This window comes from Chrysemys picta, chromosome 10 (assembly GCF_011386835.1).
Source record: "Chrysemys picta bellii isolate R12L10 chromosome 10, ASM1138683v2, whole genome shotgun sequence".
Lineage (NCBI taxonomy): Eukaryota > Metazoa > Chordata > Testudines > Emydidae > Chrysemys > Chrysemys picta.
This window is the reverse complement of record NC_088800.1, coordinates 13,157,874-13,176,773: the sequence shown is the minus strand read 5'-3', so window position 1 is coordinate 13,176,773 and position 18,900 is coordinate 13,157,874. Positions and strand designations below refer to the sequence as shown.

The window sequence follows — 18,900 nt, the reverse complement described above, 5'->3', positions numbered from 1 at the left end:
GAATATTTTGCTGAACCCTTTTACTATAGACAAGGCCTTAGGAAACAACTATCCACAAGAGATCCATGTTCTGTGGCAGTAGCAGAATGAGTGTCATGGCACATGAAGTGAACCAACATAGCAGGTACTTAGTCTCTCCAGTCAAAACAATGACACAACAATGACACAATCATAAGTAAAATTTCAGAGAAGTGGGTACATCAAAGGAATTAATGGGTCTGGGGTGGGGCAGGGAGGACAAGGTCAAAAACAACAACAAAACTCCCCATAAAACCGGGGCCATGGAGAGCGAAGGAAGGATCCTCTACTGCACCCCCAAGAATTCTAACAGTAATAGCAGCAACTATTTTTGTAGGGTCTACATAGTGTTTCTGTAGAACCAGCATTCCGTTTTTTTTAAAAAAGCTCTTTCCTGAGTGGTAAACATTGCTGCTCACATCAATTAATCATGCTGATGCTTCAACAATAAAATAGGGGTAAGTTTGCCTTATCCTTATTTTATTTATAAATAAATAAATATGTATGGGGAGGATAAGAAATCATAAATATTTGCCAGATAGAAAGGGACAAAAACTGGTTTGAAAATCATGCTTATTTTCCAGCTTTTAAGAGGCAGGGTTAAAAAAAACCCATAAAGTTCAAATTAAAGCAAATCAGCTGCTGCAGGTGTACCAAGTGTATTATGTATCCTCTGTACTATTTTCAAATATGTTCCTACATGCCTATCCTGGAGATCTAGGGATTTTGATACATTTTAAACAATAATAAAGGCGAACAGACAAATAAACAATCACTTGCCCATTTAAATTCAACTTCCAGTCCTAAATATATTATTTTGTTGGATGCTTCCAATCCGCAATGTCCAATATCCTTCAACCCACCCCATCAACTAAAAGCCCTAGAAAGAATGACTTTGCAGCTTGCACTGAAGGTTGTAAAAACTGGGCTGTGTCAGGCTAAGGGTGAGAGCGATGAAACTGGATGCGTGTCTCCGTATAAGACAAATGTTCCAAGAAGTACTGAATCTAAACTGGATTAACTAATATGAGAGTATGAAGTTAGTAGACATTCAAATGCAAAATGGTTAGTCAAGTTAGTTGGCTCTGTACCTTCTCCTATGAATGGGAGGCTTCCTTATACCATCCCCCAGAACTCGCATTGAACTGAAAATGAATCATGGAAAGCGGTCAGAGATGAGAATGGAACAAAATGAACAAATGACAGCTGAAGGGAAAACACCCATTCCTCCCACCCGCCCTTCCCCCCCCCAAAAACAAACAGCAGAAGGAAGGAATGAAAAGGGGAGTATAAAAACTATAGCACTTAAGGGAGAAATGTGTCTTCTATGAAGTTATCTTTCTCCCTCTATTTCACAGTAAGGCCTTGTTACCGAACAAAGTATAATGGCCACTGACGATGGCTGCATATAAACAGGTGCCAGTCATGGGTTGGCTGTATGTGTAGACAAGGACAAACTAGTCAGTGCCAGTTCAACAGCAGGCATTGTTAGCAACCCTCACTGGCAACAGCTCTATGAGGTAGTGTAGACACAGTCTAAAGGACCATCAGTGAAAAATCAATTTTTTCTTTCCTTCAAAAGGGCATTAAGAACATGGCAACTAGTGGCAATCTGGACATGGCAATGATGAAAACATGGTGCGTGACTGCAGTTCACAGAGACATCCTCGAGCCAGCTATAATCCAGCTAACTTGGACACAGGAGCATTGACGCATGGTAGCATGATTCCAGTGTGGGCTAGCCCTGGGTTCCAAGTGGCCTTGTACAGTCCACCACGAACCCTGTACTGCTCCAGTACCTGTACCTGAGCCAAATAACTAGGTACGTTAGCTGAGTATGTCTATATGAGCTGCAATCCACCCTATGTGAGCTGTATAAAACTCAGTATGAACTCTAAGAATTACCAAGGATAAGCATGCTCCATTGGAGCCTTATAAGTATTCTTCATGAGATTTATAAAGGAAAAAAATGATTTAAAACCATATTTAAACGATATTCAAGATGCTCAACAGGTTGTGTCTTTTTCTTCTTCTTTTAATAAAAAGATTATGCTCCACTAATTATTTTACCATAGAAATATAGAGAATATCAAATCTGTTATTCCCTGCTTTTGCTAGAGGACCCATGGGGGAGGGTAGAGTCTCGCATGGGCAGCTCTCTCAGGGCCTGGTCCAGCTTTCATTCTAGTCAATGGAAAGACTACCTTTGACTTGAATGGAATTGGATCAGGTCCTCAGCCCTTCACTGAAGGATGGAGGAGTTAAATCCCAACAAAAATATTCTAGTTAAATAGTTATTAGCAAAAAACAATCAACCAAATAGAGATTTGGGTTTGAATAAAACTGAATTTCCAGGCCTTTATGCATCATAAATAAGCAAAAAGGTGCAAAACCCCAACTGGTTTTTCCTTTGCAAATCACCTTTCAGCCAGATGTACACCCTTGTCTATTGGTGGCTGTGTATGTGAAAATATGAAAATAATTTCTCTGTTTCTTTACTTAAAAAAGAATATATCAATCATTTACAGTAGGAATATTTTCCCATGTCACAAACATCCAACCTGTGCCATCCAACCTTTGATTCAGAAGTTTTTAACTCCATCTGCTTAGCATTAGCTGTAATTGCCAAATATGCAGAGTTTATTACCCTCAGAAATCCTTACATAATAAGTTCAGTACATAAAAAATAAATCTTTCTAAATTAATTTATGAGCTTATAGACTCAGTCTGTCATAAACTGGCTTTGATCTCTGAAGTTGCCTCTCTTGCGGTTCTAAAATATCGGTGTGATTTTATTTATTTGTGTGTCATCCCGGGACCTGGAAAGAAGTCCAGAAAGGGGTGACAAAGTCATGTAACAAAACAAACAATGCATATTACTTTCCGAGTACCGAATGGTTTCTCAAGTTTAGCTTTAGAGGAAATAAAACTTATAATTTAAGGATCTATAATTTCTCTTCAGTGCATGAAAATAATATCTAGAAATGTCAAGGGGATTTATCCACATGCATTAAAGGGTGACTAATATCTCTAAATCGGGGTCAACAAATTCTGCCCTCTGGCAATTTACCAGGAGCCAAAGGACAACTATTGGTTTTAATATAATGCAGACGATTCTGGCCATGTTACTTGTTAATACGGAGCTGTGACCCATGAAAACAACAACTCCCAGCAGTCAACTAGATGGGTTGCAATTTGACTCCTGATGGACCTGCAGTCTTCAACAAGCCATGCATCCATATTGCAGATGAGAGTGGTATACAATATATGTGACTTAGGGAACAAACTTTGACCACCCTGGCTCTAAAGGGATGTTGGTCCTATTTAAATCAACGGCCAAACTCACTTGGTTTCAACAGGACCAGGATCTTAAATGTAGAGTAACTTTTGTGCAGTGCAAATGAAGAAAGGCTGATGTGCGTAAGAACATGCTGGGTACAAAGGGAGTCAGAGAACTTGATAGTTACTCAGAATGCAGAGGGCTTACTCCTAATCAGTTACTTTATGGGTAGAATTTTTCTGCAACTGGAGATCAAGGGAGGAGTGGTTCTGGAAAATAACATTATTTCTTTTCACAGCAGTTGATGTAAAGAGGTACATGGCAAGCCTTGCCTTTGTGGTGTTCCCTAGTCTTTTCTGAAAGGAGAGAGAGCAGAGGGGGAAACTGGAAGAACATCCTAGGCATAGGGTGTATAGGGTCTGTCCACTTCATTCAATACTTCAATCCTATCAGGATTCAAATTGGAACCCATCCACTCCAGTCCCAAGACTAAAGGCTTATATTTTTCCATTACAGCCTTACAGCCGACACAACACCTTAATGTGATAATGCTACTGATTAATAGTGGCTGTGTTTATTCTGTGGTCACCTAGATTTAACTCAGATAACCTTTCCTTTAGCAAAACCCTCTGCATAGGAACAGGTGGTGATAATTTACATTAAGGACTGGTCCAAGGTGTTTCCATTCACTTCAATGGGCTTTAGATAAGGACCTAAGTCCTCTGAAAAGCTAAAATATATTGTAGACATAAAGTACTTTTAATTCAACATGTAATTAAAACCAGGAAGATTAGTTTGTTTGTTTTTGTAGTAAGTGGTTCTCTCTCTTTCTCTCCTCAGAGTTCATGGAATGACCTCACTTTTCCGTGTTTTTGCACATCCTTCAAATGCCAAATCGCAAAGCCCACATGCACGTGCTTATGTGCGTGTAAACAGCTTTAAACAGCCTTTTTCACTCACCTCCTGTGATTGATTTCTGCCTCATTGGCAGCATTCTTCCCCGGCCCCCAGCTGTGCCGTCGGAATGGTGACAGTGGTCGCATGGAATTTCTTAAGACAGAGGAGTGGGTAGGCACTTCTGTAATACTGTCCATCTCTTCTTCCATCTCGCCCGAGCCACCAAGTTCACTCTCCCGTCCCCCTGCGGCTCCCATGTCAATGCCGTTTCCATCCAGAGTGTGCCTCTCCTTAGGCCTGTTGAGGTTTAGAGCATGTGGAAGGGATATGTCACTCCCAAGAGAGGAATTCCTCTCCAAAGAGACTGTGTCGTCTGCCGATGAGCTGGAACTGGTGACATCGCAAGCAGACTGTTCCTCTTCAGGCTGTTACAGCAAAAGTAAAAACATGAAACTTAGGTAAGAGAGATCTCAACTGACAGCCCGGGCCAGAGCCAGTCATCACAAAAGCTAGGCCCGTTCCTTCTTATTTGCACAAGTCACCCCCTACAACTTTGCTCCCTTGTCTTATCCTACCCAAAACCTCATCCTGCTACTGTAAAGTTGGGCTCCCTACTCAGTTCTGCCAATGCAATCCAATCTGACACTACAGCATTTCCTGCTATTCTATTAATGTCCTTCTCACAGTTCTGTTAATGCACCGTAACCCTACAATGTAGCTTCTCCTGCATTTCCAGTCCTAAAGCCTTTTGCCAGGCAAAGATTTGTAAGCCTGCCAAATACTTATGTCGTTTAAATGATGGGCACAGATGATTGCTAGGTCATATGACTTCAGTCTGCAAACTCGGTCTCTTTGTGTGAGCTGAACCAGATTGGTAGCTTCCAGTCATTACAGCAAAAAGGCTAACACACTGTTCCACTGCACCATACAGCACAAACTGAACATTAGTCAGTAGCATAAAACAAACACACACAAAATGATTAGTCCCCTCCCCCAACCACCTTCCATTTATCAAAAAGTTAATGTCAGGAGTTTCAGCATTTGTCAAATCCAACTATAATTGAAAAATACTGTTCCACAGGATTGGCCACCTTGTGGGACGGGTCTTTATTCAGACTGTAATCTTGGGTTTAGTTTGCTCCAAAAGCAGTACGTGGAACCCCAGCTAGCTCTATTCGGCTATCGGCCACATTCTGACAATACATCTTAAAGCGAGTCTATGATTATCCTGTGTTCCCGATGGCTAGTATAAAAAACACAAGCATGTTGATGACATCATTTTCAGACTCAAGGCCAATATGGGAAGTTTCAATGTATATTCCTGCAGAGTCCTGCACTGTATCATTTAAAATAATAATATTCCGAATGTTTCATCTAGTTGTATATAATGGACTATTCACCAAAGCCACAGTGGCTAACTGTCTTCAACTATCAGAGGGGTAGCCGTGTTAGTCTAGATCTGTAAAAAGCGACAAAGAGTCCTGTGGCACCTTATAGACTGACGAAGTGGGTATTCACCCACGAAAGCTTATACTCCAATACGTCTGTTAGTCTATAAGGTGCCACAGGACGCTTTGTCGCTGTCTTCAACTAGCAGGCTCACTGATACTTAACAGGAACTGAGCATTCAGGGAGCTGCAGTCCGTCAAATCTCATTTGCAAAAAGATAACAGAATACCAAATTCAATTGTCAGACGAGAGATGTGCCTTTACAAATGCAACAGACAACAGTAATGAACGTGAACACAAATGTTGTTACCGCATTCCCACTATGGGGCACCTCAAAGTCCAACATCGTGGGCTCTTTAAAAATCAGTCAATTAGACCACTCCAGAGTCTGCATGTTTCTGTTCTGCGTTTGTACTAGAACAAAAATATCACTTAAAAGCTTCTATGGCAATTAAAAAGGGAGTATGAGGTGTTTGAAAACAGTCGTTGGTAAAATACTTCATAATTTAAAGAGAAACCTTACTGCCAAATTTAATAAGTACAAGATACATTTTTTAAGGCATGTATTAAAGAAATGATTCCACATTCTTTCCCACAATCACGTCCATCAAAAACCAATATCCACAGAGTAGACTGCATGAGTAATACTCCCCCCCCCCCCCACTGTAAGTATATATTTTTGGTTGAAATAATTCAATGATCTGTGTGTCATGGTAAGGAATATCGCCCATGAAAGATATTTTTTCTGTAAATATACTCCAGTGACAAAATTAGTGTTAGAAAAAAGTATATTCCAGTATATTTTTTAAATGAGGTTTGGGGTAAAACAAAACAAAAACATAAGAAAACTGGAGAAGCGGCCTTATAAAGTTACAGATTTTTTTTTTTACATCATTGATGATAGCTTGGCATTTGCATGTCATGATGACAGTTTATTGAACTTCCTAAATCCAGACAAATTACTTAGTAGTCATGATGAGAACAATACTTTATTAAAGAAGGAAATAGTTTGTTTCTCTTTTCCAGGTCACAGGAAGCTGTTGTCATAATAAGGCAGAGTCCCTGAAGGGCAGGAAGATTGCATCCCGGCTGACCACCAGAAGGGTACAGTTAGTTAAAGGACATTAATCCTGGATGCAAATGGAATGGATGTAGTGCAAAATTGCCAAATTACTGTGTTTTGCTGCCTAACTCCAAAACAGGGAAAGGGATTTTTATTTTCCAAATGGAAATAATTTACTAAAAAAAAAATCCCTATTTAAAAAAAAAAAATCAGAATTACTTTCCCTCATATATGCGCTTGCTTGTTTCTTAAATTACAGCTGGATAGAATCAAAATATAATTTAAAAATTATAATTAAAATTATACTTATACATTTGGTTCATTTATGGTTTTGCCTTCATCTCTTGGACTAGTTTAGTAAAAAAAAAAAAAAACCACAAGGTGCAAGTTGCTCGAGCCTCCAGTGTACAGTCATGACTCTAATATCCCTCCTGTTCTTCAGAAAAAGTTCTCCTAAATAACACTGATTTCCTATTTTAAAAAAGACACTCCCTTCCTGTAAGACAAAGCATTTTAAAGAGTCAAGACTAACAGGGACACAGTGTGGCCTAGTGGATACAGCACCAGACTGGGACACAGGAAACTTGGATTCTATTCCCAGCTCTGCCAATGGGTGATCTTGAACAAGACACTTGACCTCCCTGAGTCTGTTTCTCCATCTGTAAAATGGTGATAATGATACTGACCCTTCTCTGTAAAATGTTTTGAGATTTATAAATGAAAAATGCTGTATCAGAATTATTATTATCATAATGCTCAAGAACTCTGGGCTGCACATACTGATCTGCAATTGCAGAATTGCTCTTGAGCACTGAATTATACACACTAGTTTTTATTTCAAGAATCCCAATCAATGTAAAAGGGCATCTCTGATTCACAATGAAAGTGTAGCTTGGCACCTGTACTTTTCAGTCAAATATTATAACGGAGATTTATTAACTTAAGTAAATAAGATGTTAAATTTCCCAGGAAATATTGCATATTTCAGGCTATGGCTAGCTAGACCCATCATGTCTGCTCTCCCTAATTTGCACAGCTAATTAGAAAACCATTAAAAGCTGCATTAGGAATAACAATAACTTAAAAACAAAAATGGTGCAGCACAGGAGATTGTATCTGTAGATGGGAATCATCATTTTGGAAAAACCTGTACAAGATTTCAAAACCTGGAATGCAGAAAATGTCCCTCCACTCCATTAACAAAACATCCTCTTTTAGCCCCACTTATCAGTTGCATGTAAATTCCCTAGATAATGATGCAAATTACAGAAAGCAAAACCCACAACACAAGACTGGAACCTCTCAATATCACAAGGCCTGAGAGTCATAAGCTATTCATCACCACCACTACACAGAGATTTTTTTTTTTAATTTAGCAATTTGCCATCACAGTAGATTAAAAAAAACCCAAAAAAATCTGTGTTAATGGAACTTGTAAACTGTGCTGGCAGATCCACAGATCACAACTGCTTACTATTCCTTCCAGCTAATGAACTTAGGTACTCAATTCTAACCCTGCTGATGACCCAGTGTTGGGCGTGATTACTAAACTAGGTATGACCATGGCTCCCAGGGGTTAGCTAATTAAAAAAACAACCGAAACCCCACATCATCATACACTAGCTCCTGAGAACTTTAAGGAAGGCAGATTAATTAATGTGATGGGAATTTTAAAACCACAGAATGTCACATGGTCTTAATATGTGCCAAAAAGTGGGAGGGTCTTAACATTAAAATTAGAAACAAACAGTTTCCTTTGTTTCTTTTATGCCATCGTTCAGGGGAGTGTGGAAGCTTCTGGGGAAAAGAAAGATCATAGATGAAGGTAAAAAAATTAGTGAGATGGGGCCATCACCCATGAGGAAGTCTTTGGGAGAATCCTAATTCATTTTAGCATTTTGGGAAGTGAAGGCCAAGCTGTCCACTCATGAAAATGATCATTGTATATCTCTATATATCACCGACTATCTACTGCCCGACTATGCGCAAGATTGAAAGCTTTAGGAAATACTCCATAGGATTTCTCTTCCTTTTCCAGCTGTAGGCAGTGTACCACAGCTTAACTTGTAAGACTGCTCGGTGGCTCAGAAAGATAAGGAATACAGTCTCCGGTGTGACCTCTGGCTCACAGAGGTAATCTCTTTAATAATATCTGCAAGGGCAGGTTCACAAGCTGCATGGTGACTTTAAGTGTCAATGGGAGCTTAAAAGCTAAGATGAGCAAGCAATACTAGTTATGCCCCAGGAAGATAGAGTTACACAGACGACAGGAAATAACCTTAGACAGCATTAATCATTCACAGAAGAGAACGTTGCAATATCTGCCTACTGCACAGATAGCTCTCTAGAGAAGGAGGAGGAGGATGACTAGGCTATGGGAATAAACACTGGAATAGAGCCCGACATTTTGCTGGAGTCTTAGGGCTCATTGTGTAAATGACTCTCAGATGCCAGCAACTGCAAAGAATCTGAAGAAACAAGGCGTGCTTTGATGATAGGGCCTCTAACTGAGGAGCTCTTGTTTCTTTGGCACGTGATGCTCAACTCTGCATGTGCCAATCAGAACAATATGGGAGATGGGTAAAACACATAGTAATGAGAACATATATATATACACACACACACACACCTATAGTCAGATGCAGTCCCAGGCATCTCGCAGAGATTGACTGCTCAGAGGACCTCAAGCCTCTGGAGCCCCTGAACAGAAGCAGGGCTTAAAATGGATGAAATGTTAACAATCTTGTGGAGGCTACAAGAATTTCTGATATTCACAAGAGGCTCCGTATAGCCATGGGACTGCTCTGCCTACAGTTTCCTGACTATATTAAACAACTAATATTGGATTTCCAGCCAGTGCTATCTTTCACTTCACTGAGTATTTGTATAGTAACTCTTGCTATGAAGAATGGATGTTTCATACAGCAAACAGCTGCTGCAGCAAGCGGTTCAAGTGTAACTCCATCCAAAGGAGAAACAGGAACTTTACAATAATAATAATAATAATCAGGAATGGGCAAAATCAAAGTGCTCGGGGTTTTGAGACCCTCACATGCTTTTTGGTTTGTTTGGGAGTTTTTGTTGTTGTTCACACAAGTAGTTTTTACAAACTTTTTTCTTCCACAGTTGAAATCTATTTCTCTTCCCCCCACTCCACCGCAATTCAATTAAAACAATATTGACCTGGATAAAGGGAAGCCTGGGCTAGTTACTAGGGACAGAACTACCTCACTACCTCTAAGGCCTTGGCTACACTTACCGGCAAGTTCGACGGCTGGAAATCGAACTTCTGGGTTCGACTTATCGCGTCTAGTCTGGACGCGATAAGTCGAACCCGGAAGTGCTCGCCGTCGACTGCGGTACTCCAGCTCGCCGAGAGGAGTACCGCGGAGTCGACGGGGGAGCCTGCCTGCCGAGTGTGGACCAAGGTAAGTTTGAACTAATTCGAAATAAGGTACTTCGAACTTCAGCTACGTTATTCACGTAGCTGAAGTTGCGTACCTTAGTTCGAATTAGGGGGGGTAGTGTAGACCAAGCCTAAGAAAGACAGGCTATAAGATGTCCTACAGTATATGCTGTGCTTGATCACTAGGATTTCTCTCTCTTTACTCCTTTTTTAAATTAACTCTTTGTTTTTCAGTCTCTGCACTTTCCACTCCATTTTTCACTTGATTTTTTTTTAATCCCTGCTCCTTTTCCACAGTATTTCCTATACATTTAACAACACAGACCCTGATACGTAAGAACTGGTGTGCACATCACAGAATGTCTAGCCCGACCTGCCTGTATTTTGATGGTCTCTCTCCCCTGCACAAATTAGTCTTCGATTCCTAAACCAGAACTCATCAACATTTGGGACTCAAATTGGGAGAGTGGCCTAGGATATACTTAATGAATTTAACTCCTTGCTGTTCATGTACAAACCCGACAAGAAGCAGGCAGTGAGCAGATTCTGATTTTTATAACATTTGTAATTCAGAATCATTTGCTGAATGGGTTACATGAACATTATGGGTCATTCATAAACTATTTGCTGTGACTACCACTCATGATTTGCTATGAATAGTTCTCTATTTATGCTGTGTCTTTGGTCACCTAAGTTACATGATCTTGGCAGTGCTCCAGAGCTGGACGACTCCCAAACCCACGAACCCTTTAAGATTGCCATTCAAACATCAATACTTGTGTAAATGCATATTTTCACCATAATTTCTCTGAAATATGTCAATATTCACAGCACTTTCCATTTTGAAAACTTTTTTATGGACAAAACGTGCTGGTACTAACGTTTGTGAAAAGTGAGCAAAAAGGGCCACAAATACCATCTGATTGAGGTCAGTACTCATTTGAATGAATGTTCAAAAACACTTTCTTTTTAAAACTGATTTTTCCCATCTCTTATTGGGACCCTGGGAAATAAAGATAAATGAAAACCAGAAAAAGCTACTGAAAGCTTGATAGTATTGATGAAAGCTTCTGGTATTTACAAATATACAATGGATTGAGGCACAAATGTAGTAAAGAGGTGCCAAACATATAGGAAGGAGAGAGACAGGGAAAAGGGAACCCTTCTGTTTAGATCTGGAGGGTTAGCAAAGGGGAGACAAAAGTGCTTGTAAGGCAGAGGTCAACTAAGTCATTTCAGCTTTGAATAAGCTTTCAAACTACATTGCTAAATCTTTTCAGTTTTACCCATCTCTAGATGCAATCCACCATATAGTGGAAAAGACTCAGAACACTGATTTGATAAGAGCTTTCCATTCTGCAAATGAAAATTTCCTCATTACTTGCCCTGTCACTGTAACGGAGCCATTAAAGAATCATATACCCTACTTGCACACTTCCCTCGGCCCCACACCTTGACGTTTCTTTCCCCTGTGACACTCCTGCCATTTTGGATTACTATGTCATTTTGAACCTCCATTTTTGTGGTTATATTTTGGGAAACACACCTTATAACGTGGGGGGAAATGTAAAACGTTTTGCCATTATTTACTTTAACTCCCCACTGCCAGTTCCACAAACACCATTATTAAGATCAGACTCAAATAATGAGCAATGCTGAACTCTGTAACTCATGCAACTCCCTGAATGAGATAACTGGAGACAATGCTCTGCTCTGCCTGAAGGAAAGCCCTGTATAGAGGCAAGTTCCCCTCCCACATTTCGTGAGTGAGATGGGAAAGGGTGAGGCTGGTGAGCTCCACGCCCTGCCACTTTCACTAAGGGTGACTTTCCAGTGCATTTACAGCACATGAGATCACTTAATCCAGGCTGTGGTCTTTCCCATCGTGCTGGAAAACGTTCGCCATCATCTGACTTGATTTAACCAAAGAGAAATTCAATTTGTTAAATGCATTTCTCTGGAAGTTTGCATGAAAATTGCCCCGACTTCCAGTTGCTCAAGATAGGAAACGCATGTCTGAGCAGGAGGTAAGCATGGGATGGCTACAGATGATAAATAATAATCTGTGCAGAATTCTAAGCTTCACCATATACACACAGAGCTTGTGCCAAGGTTTCTGTGACGGTTGTTCACAGGAGTCTAGTGAGCCTTCTCATTCTGGAGCATTTTTTCCTGAGGTGCCCTTTCAGCCACCTCCTATGCTTATCCTTTCACCAGATAGAGTGGGTGAAGGCAAGCATCTTAACATTATAAATTGGTCAGCTGGAAGTATTTGAGGGTGGGTGGTTTCTGCTTCTCAAGTTAGACCAGGCTGTCCTGGTCCAGGAAGCAGTAGACCCAAGGCAACTTCTGAAACAAAGCAACTCTCATTTAAGAGTCTGATCTTGTATCTTGGTTTTCACCCTCCTCCTCCTCCTCAGGCCAATGATGACTCTCAGGACTTTTAGGCCCCTTAGCAAACTGGAAACACTGTCACTCAAAAACACCCAACAACTAGAGCTATTACTATCACTTATATTGCTATTGCCTGGCAATGTAACCATGCCACTCTGCACTGTTCAATTGGCCCTAAGTATCCAGAGTGAGTGTTTTCTTCCTTTTAACATACTCTCACTGAAGTGATGGAATCACACTGGTTCTCCAACAAACCGTAGTATACAGTGCAGAGGAGGCCAATGGAAAGCTCAGTGCTTTGCAGGAGGTCTCTGTTTGTAGGAGAAAATGTAACGTTTGTAACACTGGATTTCATAGCCTCTGTGCAACCCTTATTAGAGACCTTAAAAGAAAGTGTACTTTTTCAACTCTTCCGATTGCGTTTGATCTATCTGCAGAAAGTTAAAATCAAATTATCCCCTTTAATGAACCCTGCTGGAAATCAAAAACTTTGTGCAAAACCACAGCAAACATGTCCCTCTTGATCATCATTGTAGCTGTACACAAGGGGCCTGATCCTTCCTATCTCTTCATCTATTTCCAGTTACCTAATCACCAGTCTTTATATAGGCAGAACTCTCACAAAATCAATGGGAGTTTTGCCTGGGGAGGGTCGTTAGGATCAGTAAGCTGGCCTTCTGAGACAGCCCTACCTTTCCAAAGACGATGTCATCCATCCCATCGCCAGGCAAGGGGAAGAGTTCAGACTCACTTCCAGTTTCTCTTTTCAGGACACCCTGTGATGAGGCACAGTCTCCACTCAGCCCATCTTCCAGGAAATTTTCACATTCTGGGGAAACAAACAACAAAACACCAGAATGAGTTACAACCTGGCCTTTTCTTTTGCAGTCACATGCATCCATCTCTCATTTTTGCTGCACGAGGTACAAAAACAAATTCAATAAAATCACTAGAGAGGGCATCACATCTGCAATTGGTTGTGGACAGCAGCACTGGTCACGTCAACTAATTGCTACTGACCTATTTAAACAGGCCACAAGTGTAGGCTTTCCCTACACAAGCGGCGGCCCCAGTTTGAGAAACACTGGCGTACAGCATATGTAAGTGAAACGTGTGTTCCTTTTTCTCAATATCAGAGAAAGTCAATTCCATTTAATTCTTTAAAGCCAAGGTTAGGATTTCTTTAGTGCTTAGCAGGAGAATTTCCCACATCTCCTACCAGGGATGAAAGAGTTCACTTCGTTTTGGAGAAAGGTATGCTCTCTGAACAGATTAAGTTATTCAGAATTCATAAGTTTTTTAAATTTTGTACTTGCACCTGGAACTTTGATCGTTAGAGACATTTTATAAATTAAAAATAAATCCATTTCAACCTAATGCATGTTTTCATAAATTGCCTCTACCTTTCATTATCCTGGTGCTGAGCACAGAATGAACACTTAGAGTACAGCTGGTCTGAAAGGGATTATCTCCTCTACATCATTTTTTTTAAAAACTAACAAACTTTAGTTTTTGTTGATATTTCAGTGCAAAATGTCAACATTTCATAGAAAAACCCCAAACCTGAAAATCAAAATCTCTTCAGCCTTTGGCAATCAAAAAATGTTTAGCCAAAAACTGAACCATTTAGTTTCTATTTTTTTAATGAAAAAAACTGAAAAGAGTTGAGAAAAGCAAGCACTTTCTATGAACATTTTCATTTTAGCAAAAAACCAATTTTCCATCAAAATATTTTTAAGTAAATATCTTCATCCTGACCTAACCTAGGCAGACAAACACATTTTGATGGTATCTGCTTGAATGAAACGTTTATTCACTTTTAAATTACATCTATTGTGCTCAACCCTCAGCTGTGTCGTACGTACACTCTGCATAGCTGAGGTGGGTTTGGGGTGAGGAGAGAAGCCATAAGCCACCTTTGTCTCTATCTGAAACAGGCCCCCTCTCCCCCATGGCAGCTCTACTTCAACTGTAAGCCTCTTGGGGCACGGACCATCTATTGCTCCTGTGTTTGTACAGCCCCTAGCACAACAGGGTCCTGTACCATAAGTAGGTGTCCTAGGTACTACGGTAATACAAATAATATTACGCCAGCTGTAGCCAGCCTCTGCACAAAACTCAGCCCAAGGGATAAGGACTGTCAGGTTGCACCGCAAAGGTCTCCCACGAGCCCATGTTCAGATGGTCCTAATTAAAAATTCAACTCTAGCTAAATAGTACATGTAAACTCAGTACTTCTCAGCTGAGAAGTTCACTCAGTGAGTATGTGACAGGAGAAGAGACGCCAAAATGAAGGCTGGCTACACTGTATAGTCTACTGAGTCACTGAGAGATGACTATGTTGTGGTAGTGACATGCTTGGCCTTTGGTGGTGGTGGGGAGAGAGCGCTAAACAGTCAACCATCCGCCCCTGGCACCAGCACTGAGCCATTACATCCAGGAACAGCATGGTTCCACCTATTTCCATCTGTGTCCCTTGGCTAGTGGGAAATGGAGACAGCTTGATAGTTGTGCAAAAGAAGAATAGTGGAAAGTTCAAAGAGAATGAAAAAAAATGCTCTTTTGAAAGCACTCAGATACAACAAATGCTTCCCTAGAAAACTGCTTTCCACTAGTGGAGATAAAGATGTTCCCTGTGGTACTATAATTACGCTCAAGAAAGAAAATAAGACTGGAAACACCAATATTCCAGAGATGAGTTTCCAAACCACAGAGAATAGGAAAAGTACTTCTTGTACTAGGTGTGGCTGTTCCCCATTCCTTCTCCCCTTTCAGTAACCCGGAAAATCTGAACCTCTTTTCCACAGCTTTGGGGGGGGGGACAGAAAGAGAGAAAAGGAAAAAAGAGAAGCTGTAACAGACTGTGAGCCAACATCCTGGACAATCCAGCTGGCAGTTTAACAGAGCATGTCCACATTCCAGACAGAAAAACAAACAGGCTCAGCGACGTTCTGATGGAAAATTCACAGGGAAGCTCCAGATTCGCCAATGGACGGATACCTCGCCCAGAAAATAAATCAGAACAGGCATTAAACAGGATTGCAGGGCCAACAGAGGGGCATGAGAGGGTGGAAGAGGAAGGAGTTTCTTTCTTTCAAGAAACAATGGGGGGAGGAGAAACCTGACACATACCTCGTCCCAGCTGCGCTGAGAACTTTCCAAATCCAAAGGCTGTTTGGAATAATTCTCTCTCCTTTTCAGAGGCACTTTATTTATTGATTTTTTTTAAACTGTACACATGTTGCACAATTTGGGACTCAACATTCTTACACCATAATCTGATAAGCCCTGGTGACGACACTGTGACAATGCCTTAACAGAACTAGACAGATGACTCTCATCACATATACGTCATGTATTTACTGTGCACACATGATTTATAGTTTAACTCTGCTCATACATGTGTGTGTGTCTCTCTCCATGGCGATGCATATGAAAATAAAATGACACTGGGTGCATTTTTATGTGCATCATATGGAGACAGATACAAATCAAACTAAAAACCCCTGGGAAGGAAAACTCCAAGCAGTTCACTGCAAGGAATTACCACAGCATCATCCCCTCAAAGAGGGGGAGAGGTAAAGGAAGGAGAAGGCATAGCTTTCTACTGAATGCTTGCACTGAGATCCATGGGAAAACCATAGCTCTCAATGTATTCAAGCAACCTATATGTTTTTTATAAGAATTAATATTAAATGAGATCCTTTCTATAAGTGGTTGTTTTTAATGATCCTATAAAATTTAAGTGAGCTCCAGCTCTACTATCAAATTTGATAGGATTCAATTCCATATTGTACTCTTGAGGGAATTCTACGCTACTGCAAATGTGCAGAATTTATGTGCCCCGCAGATTTCTTTGCTTCCCCGCAGAAAAATGACTTTTGGATGGGGAAGCAAAGGGAAGCCACAAAAGCTGTCATGCAACCCATCCCAGCAGCATGTTTCGGGTGCTCAGGGCAGCCGGCAGAGAGGTAAATCACTGTGGCGCTGGGGGCTGACTGGGGAAGACATGGCTGGTGGCTCCTACCCTGCGCCGAGCTCAGCTGCTAGTCCCATCTGGGCTGGGGAGGACAGGACTTTCTCTTCCCTTGCACAGAATCCGGGGCCACATCAGACCCACCCCCAGATTTCTCCCCCAGCTGTAGGAAACTCTGCAAACTCCGCCCTTGCCCCACGCTTCCTGCACCCATCGCTCCTCAGCTGCAGGGGGAAGGATCACTATACAGGGAGCTGTTCCTGCATCTGCCCAACCCCTGTGCATCCAGACCCCCTCATACCCAGAACCCCCCCAATGAGCTCCACTCCCCCGCACCTGGACAACCCCAACGAGCCACCCACACCTGAATCCGCACCCTACCGAGCCCCACCCCGCTGCACCTGGAGCCCCACCCCACTGAGTCCCACTCCCCCCAGCATCTGGATCCCCCAAAATCTCCCCACACCTGGACCCCCCGCCGAGCTCTATCCCCCCCTACACCCAGCCCCCCCATACCTGAACCCCAGCCACCTTCACCTGGACCCCCCTGCAATGTCCCATTACTGTTGCACCTAGAACCCCCCAACAAGTCCCTGTACATCCAGATCCCCCCCACACCTGGATTCCACAGTGAGCTGCCCACACCCAGATTGTCCCACACAGAACCCTCTCAACCCACACCTGTCCCCCCCCACTAAGCCCCTCCACACTTGGATCCTGCCTTGCTGAGCCTGCCTGCCCACACCTGATATGGAGGGGCAGGGCCGGGGGGTGTTTCTGGGGCAGGCCCGTTCCTTGCGCTGTGTCAGGGTTGAGTGCAGCCTCACCGCTGAGTCCGTGTCCTGGGGGAGGTGGGAGAAAGGGGAGCTGCACAGTGATCTCCCATCTCTGTGTTGTGCTCCCCAACGCCATGCTGGAGCGTCCACATTTATTTGACAAATAAAACTTGCAGAATTTTAAAATATTGTGCGCACAATTTTTAAATTTTGGCGCAGAATGCCCTCTGGAGTAATACTGAATTCTACTGGTTGTTGAGTTAATGTCTGCAGAACTCTACTGATTTCATCTCTGTCACCTTCTGTCAGACCTTTGCCTAAAGGGGAGAGAGACACCTGCATTCTTCCCTGTCCCTCCTCCCATCCCGCAGCATTGCAGCTCAGTCAGGAGCTGTGTTGCTATTGTGATCCTTGAAGTCTTTGTGCAGTAACCACAACACTTCAGAAAGGGACAGAAGCGGAGGAGCTGGAGTACAGACACTGGCTTCAGAAGCGGTAACACCAACACTCCCACAGTCAGATCAACAGTAGATTTGGTGTGTCCTATTTTCATTATTTATGGAGTAATGGAGTGATATGTGTAAAGGCATTTTGCAAACACATAGAGCACACAGGCTCTGCCTTGAGGAACTGAAAATCAATTTCACAGAGGGAAATACAACCCACAGGGAAACCACATATGCAGAAGATGGCAAGCCATGTTGAAAGGTCTCATGAAAGAAGTGCAATTGAAAGAGGAGGCTGAGTGCATCTTGGGAGTGCTAGGCCGTTCTAAGCATAGTGTGACATATGAAAGAAAAGACAGCTGAGGGTGGTTAAAAGGAGACAAAAGAAGCAGCTAAGAGACATGTAAGTGGGGGGGAAATTCAGATGGACTTTGAAAATGCATGCAAGGAGCTTAAACTGACGTAATAAGAGACAGGAAGGCAGTGAAAGGATTGGTGCTTGCTACTGCCCATCAATCTGGGGGGACTCAGAAGTGGAATTATTGACTGTTTAAAATATGTGATACTTATTATCTCACTGATATGGTGGATTACTGTCAAGTGTTTCCCCAGGGAAAGTCCAGGTTTTAAAAGAGTTTTATTTTATCTAATAGGGGTGTAGCGGGGTGAACACCCGCTCCAGCCCTGAAGGGGTTGGAAAAGCCCTGCTGAGGGCTGGGGCTGGGGCAAGGAGCAAAACCCCGGCTGACTGGTGAAATGGCTGCAGCTGGGGCCACGCCCCAGACAGAGCAACTCGGCCTTATAAGAATGTCAGGGCAGCCAGAAGCTCAGGAGTCTCGCTCTGACAGGAGAGAGAGACAGGCCTGGCTGCTGGGGAACTCACCGGGGACCTAGAGTGAGGCAGGGCTGGGGAAAGGCCTTGGGGGCTGGGAAGCCCTAGGCTGCAGGGCCTGGTCCTAGCCCCACATAGGTATTGGGGTTGCAGAGGGGCAGCCTGAGGGTGGGTAAAGGCAGCCAGTCCAAACCCCTTGTTGCCTGTGATGATTGGCTGATAGACTGCAGTCCGCACCCAGGGCACGGGGGCTAGATCAGGGGTCTCAAACTCAGATGACATCGAGGGCCGCATGAGGACTAGTGCATTGGCCCGAGGGCCGCATCACTGATACCCGCCACTTGCTGCCTCTGGCCCCGCCCC

At 42.5% G+C, this 18,900-nt stretch overlaps 1 protein-coding gene across 23 annotated transcripts in view; it reads right to left on the bottom strand.

The window, feature by feature from the left end:
- The window catches only part of AKAP13 (A-kinase anchoring protein 13), a 341,004-nt gene that overhangs the window by 85,104 nt on the left and 237,000 nt on the right, over positions 1-18,900 (bottom strand). For 14 of the 23 annotated variants that reach the window (XM_042856648.2, XM_065559282.1, XM_065559288.1 and 11 more), the window contains 3 exons: positions 13,200-13,336; positions 4,259-4,620; positions 1,110-1,163 (listed from right to left, as the gene is read on the bottom strand). In XM_042856648.2, coding sequence (XP_042712582.2) covers positions 1,110-1,163; positions 4,259-4,620; positions 13,200-13,336 — 553 coding nt within the window. The remainder of the gene's footprint in view (positions 1-1,109; positions 1,164-4,258; positions 4,621-13,199; positions 13,337-18,900) is intronic. The other 9 variants (XM_065559289.1, XM_065559271.1, XM_065559273.1 and 6 more) reach the window with 1 other exon arrangement.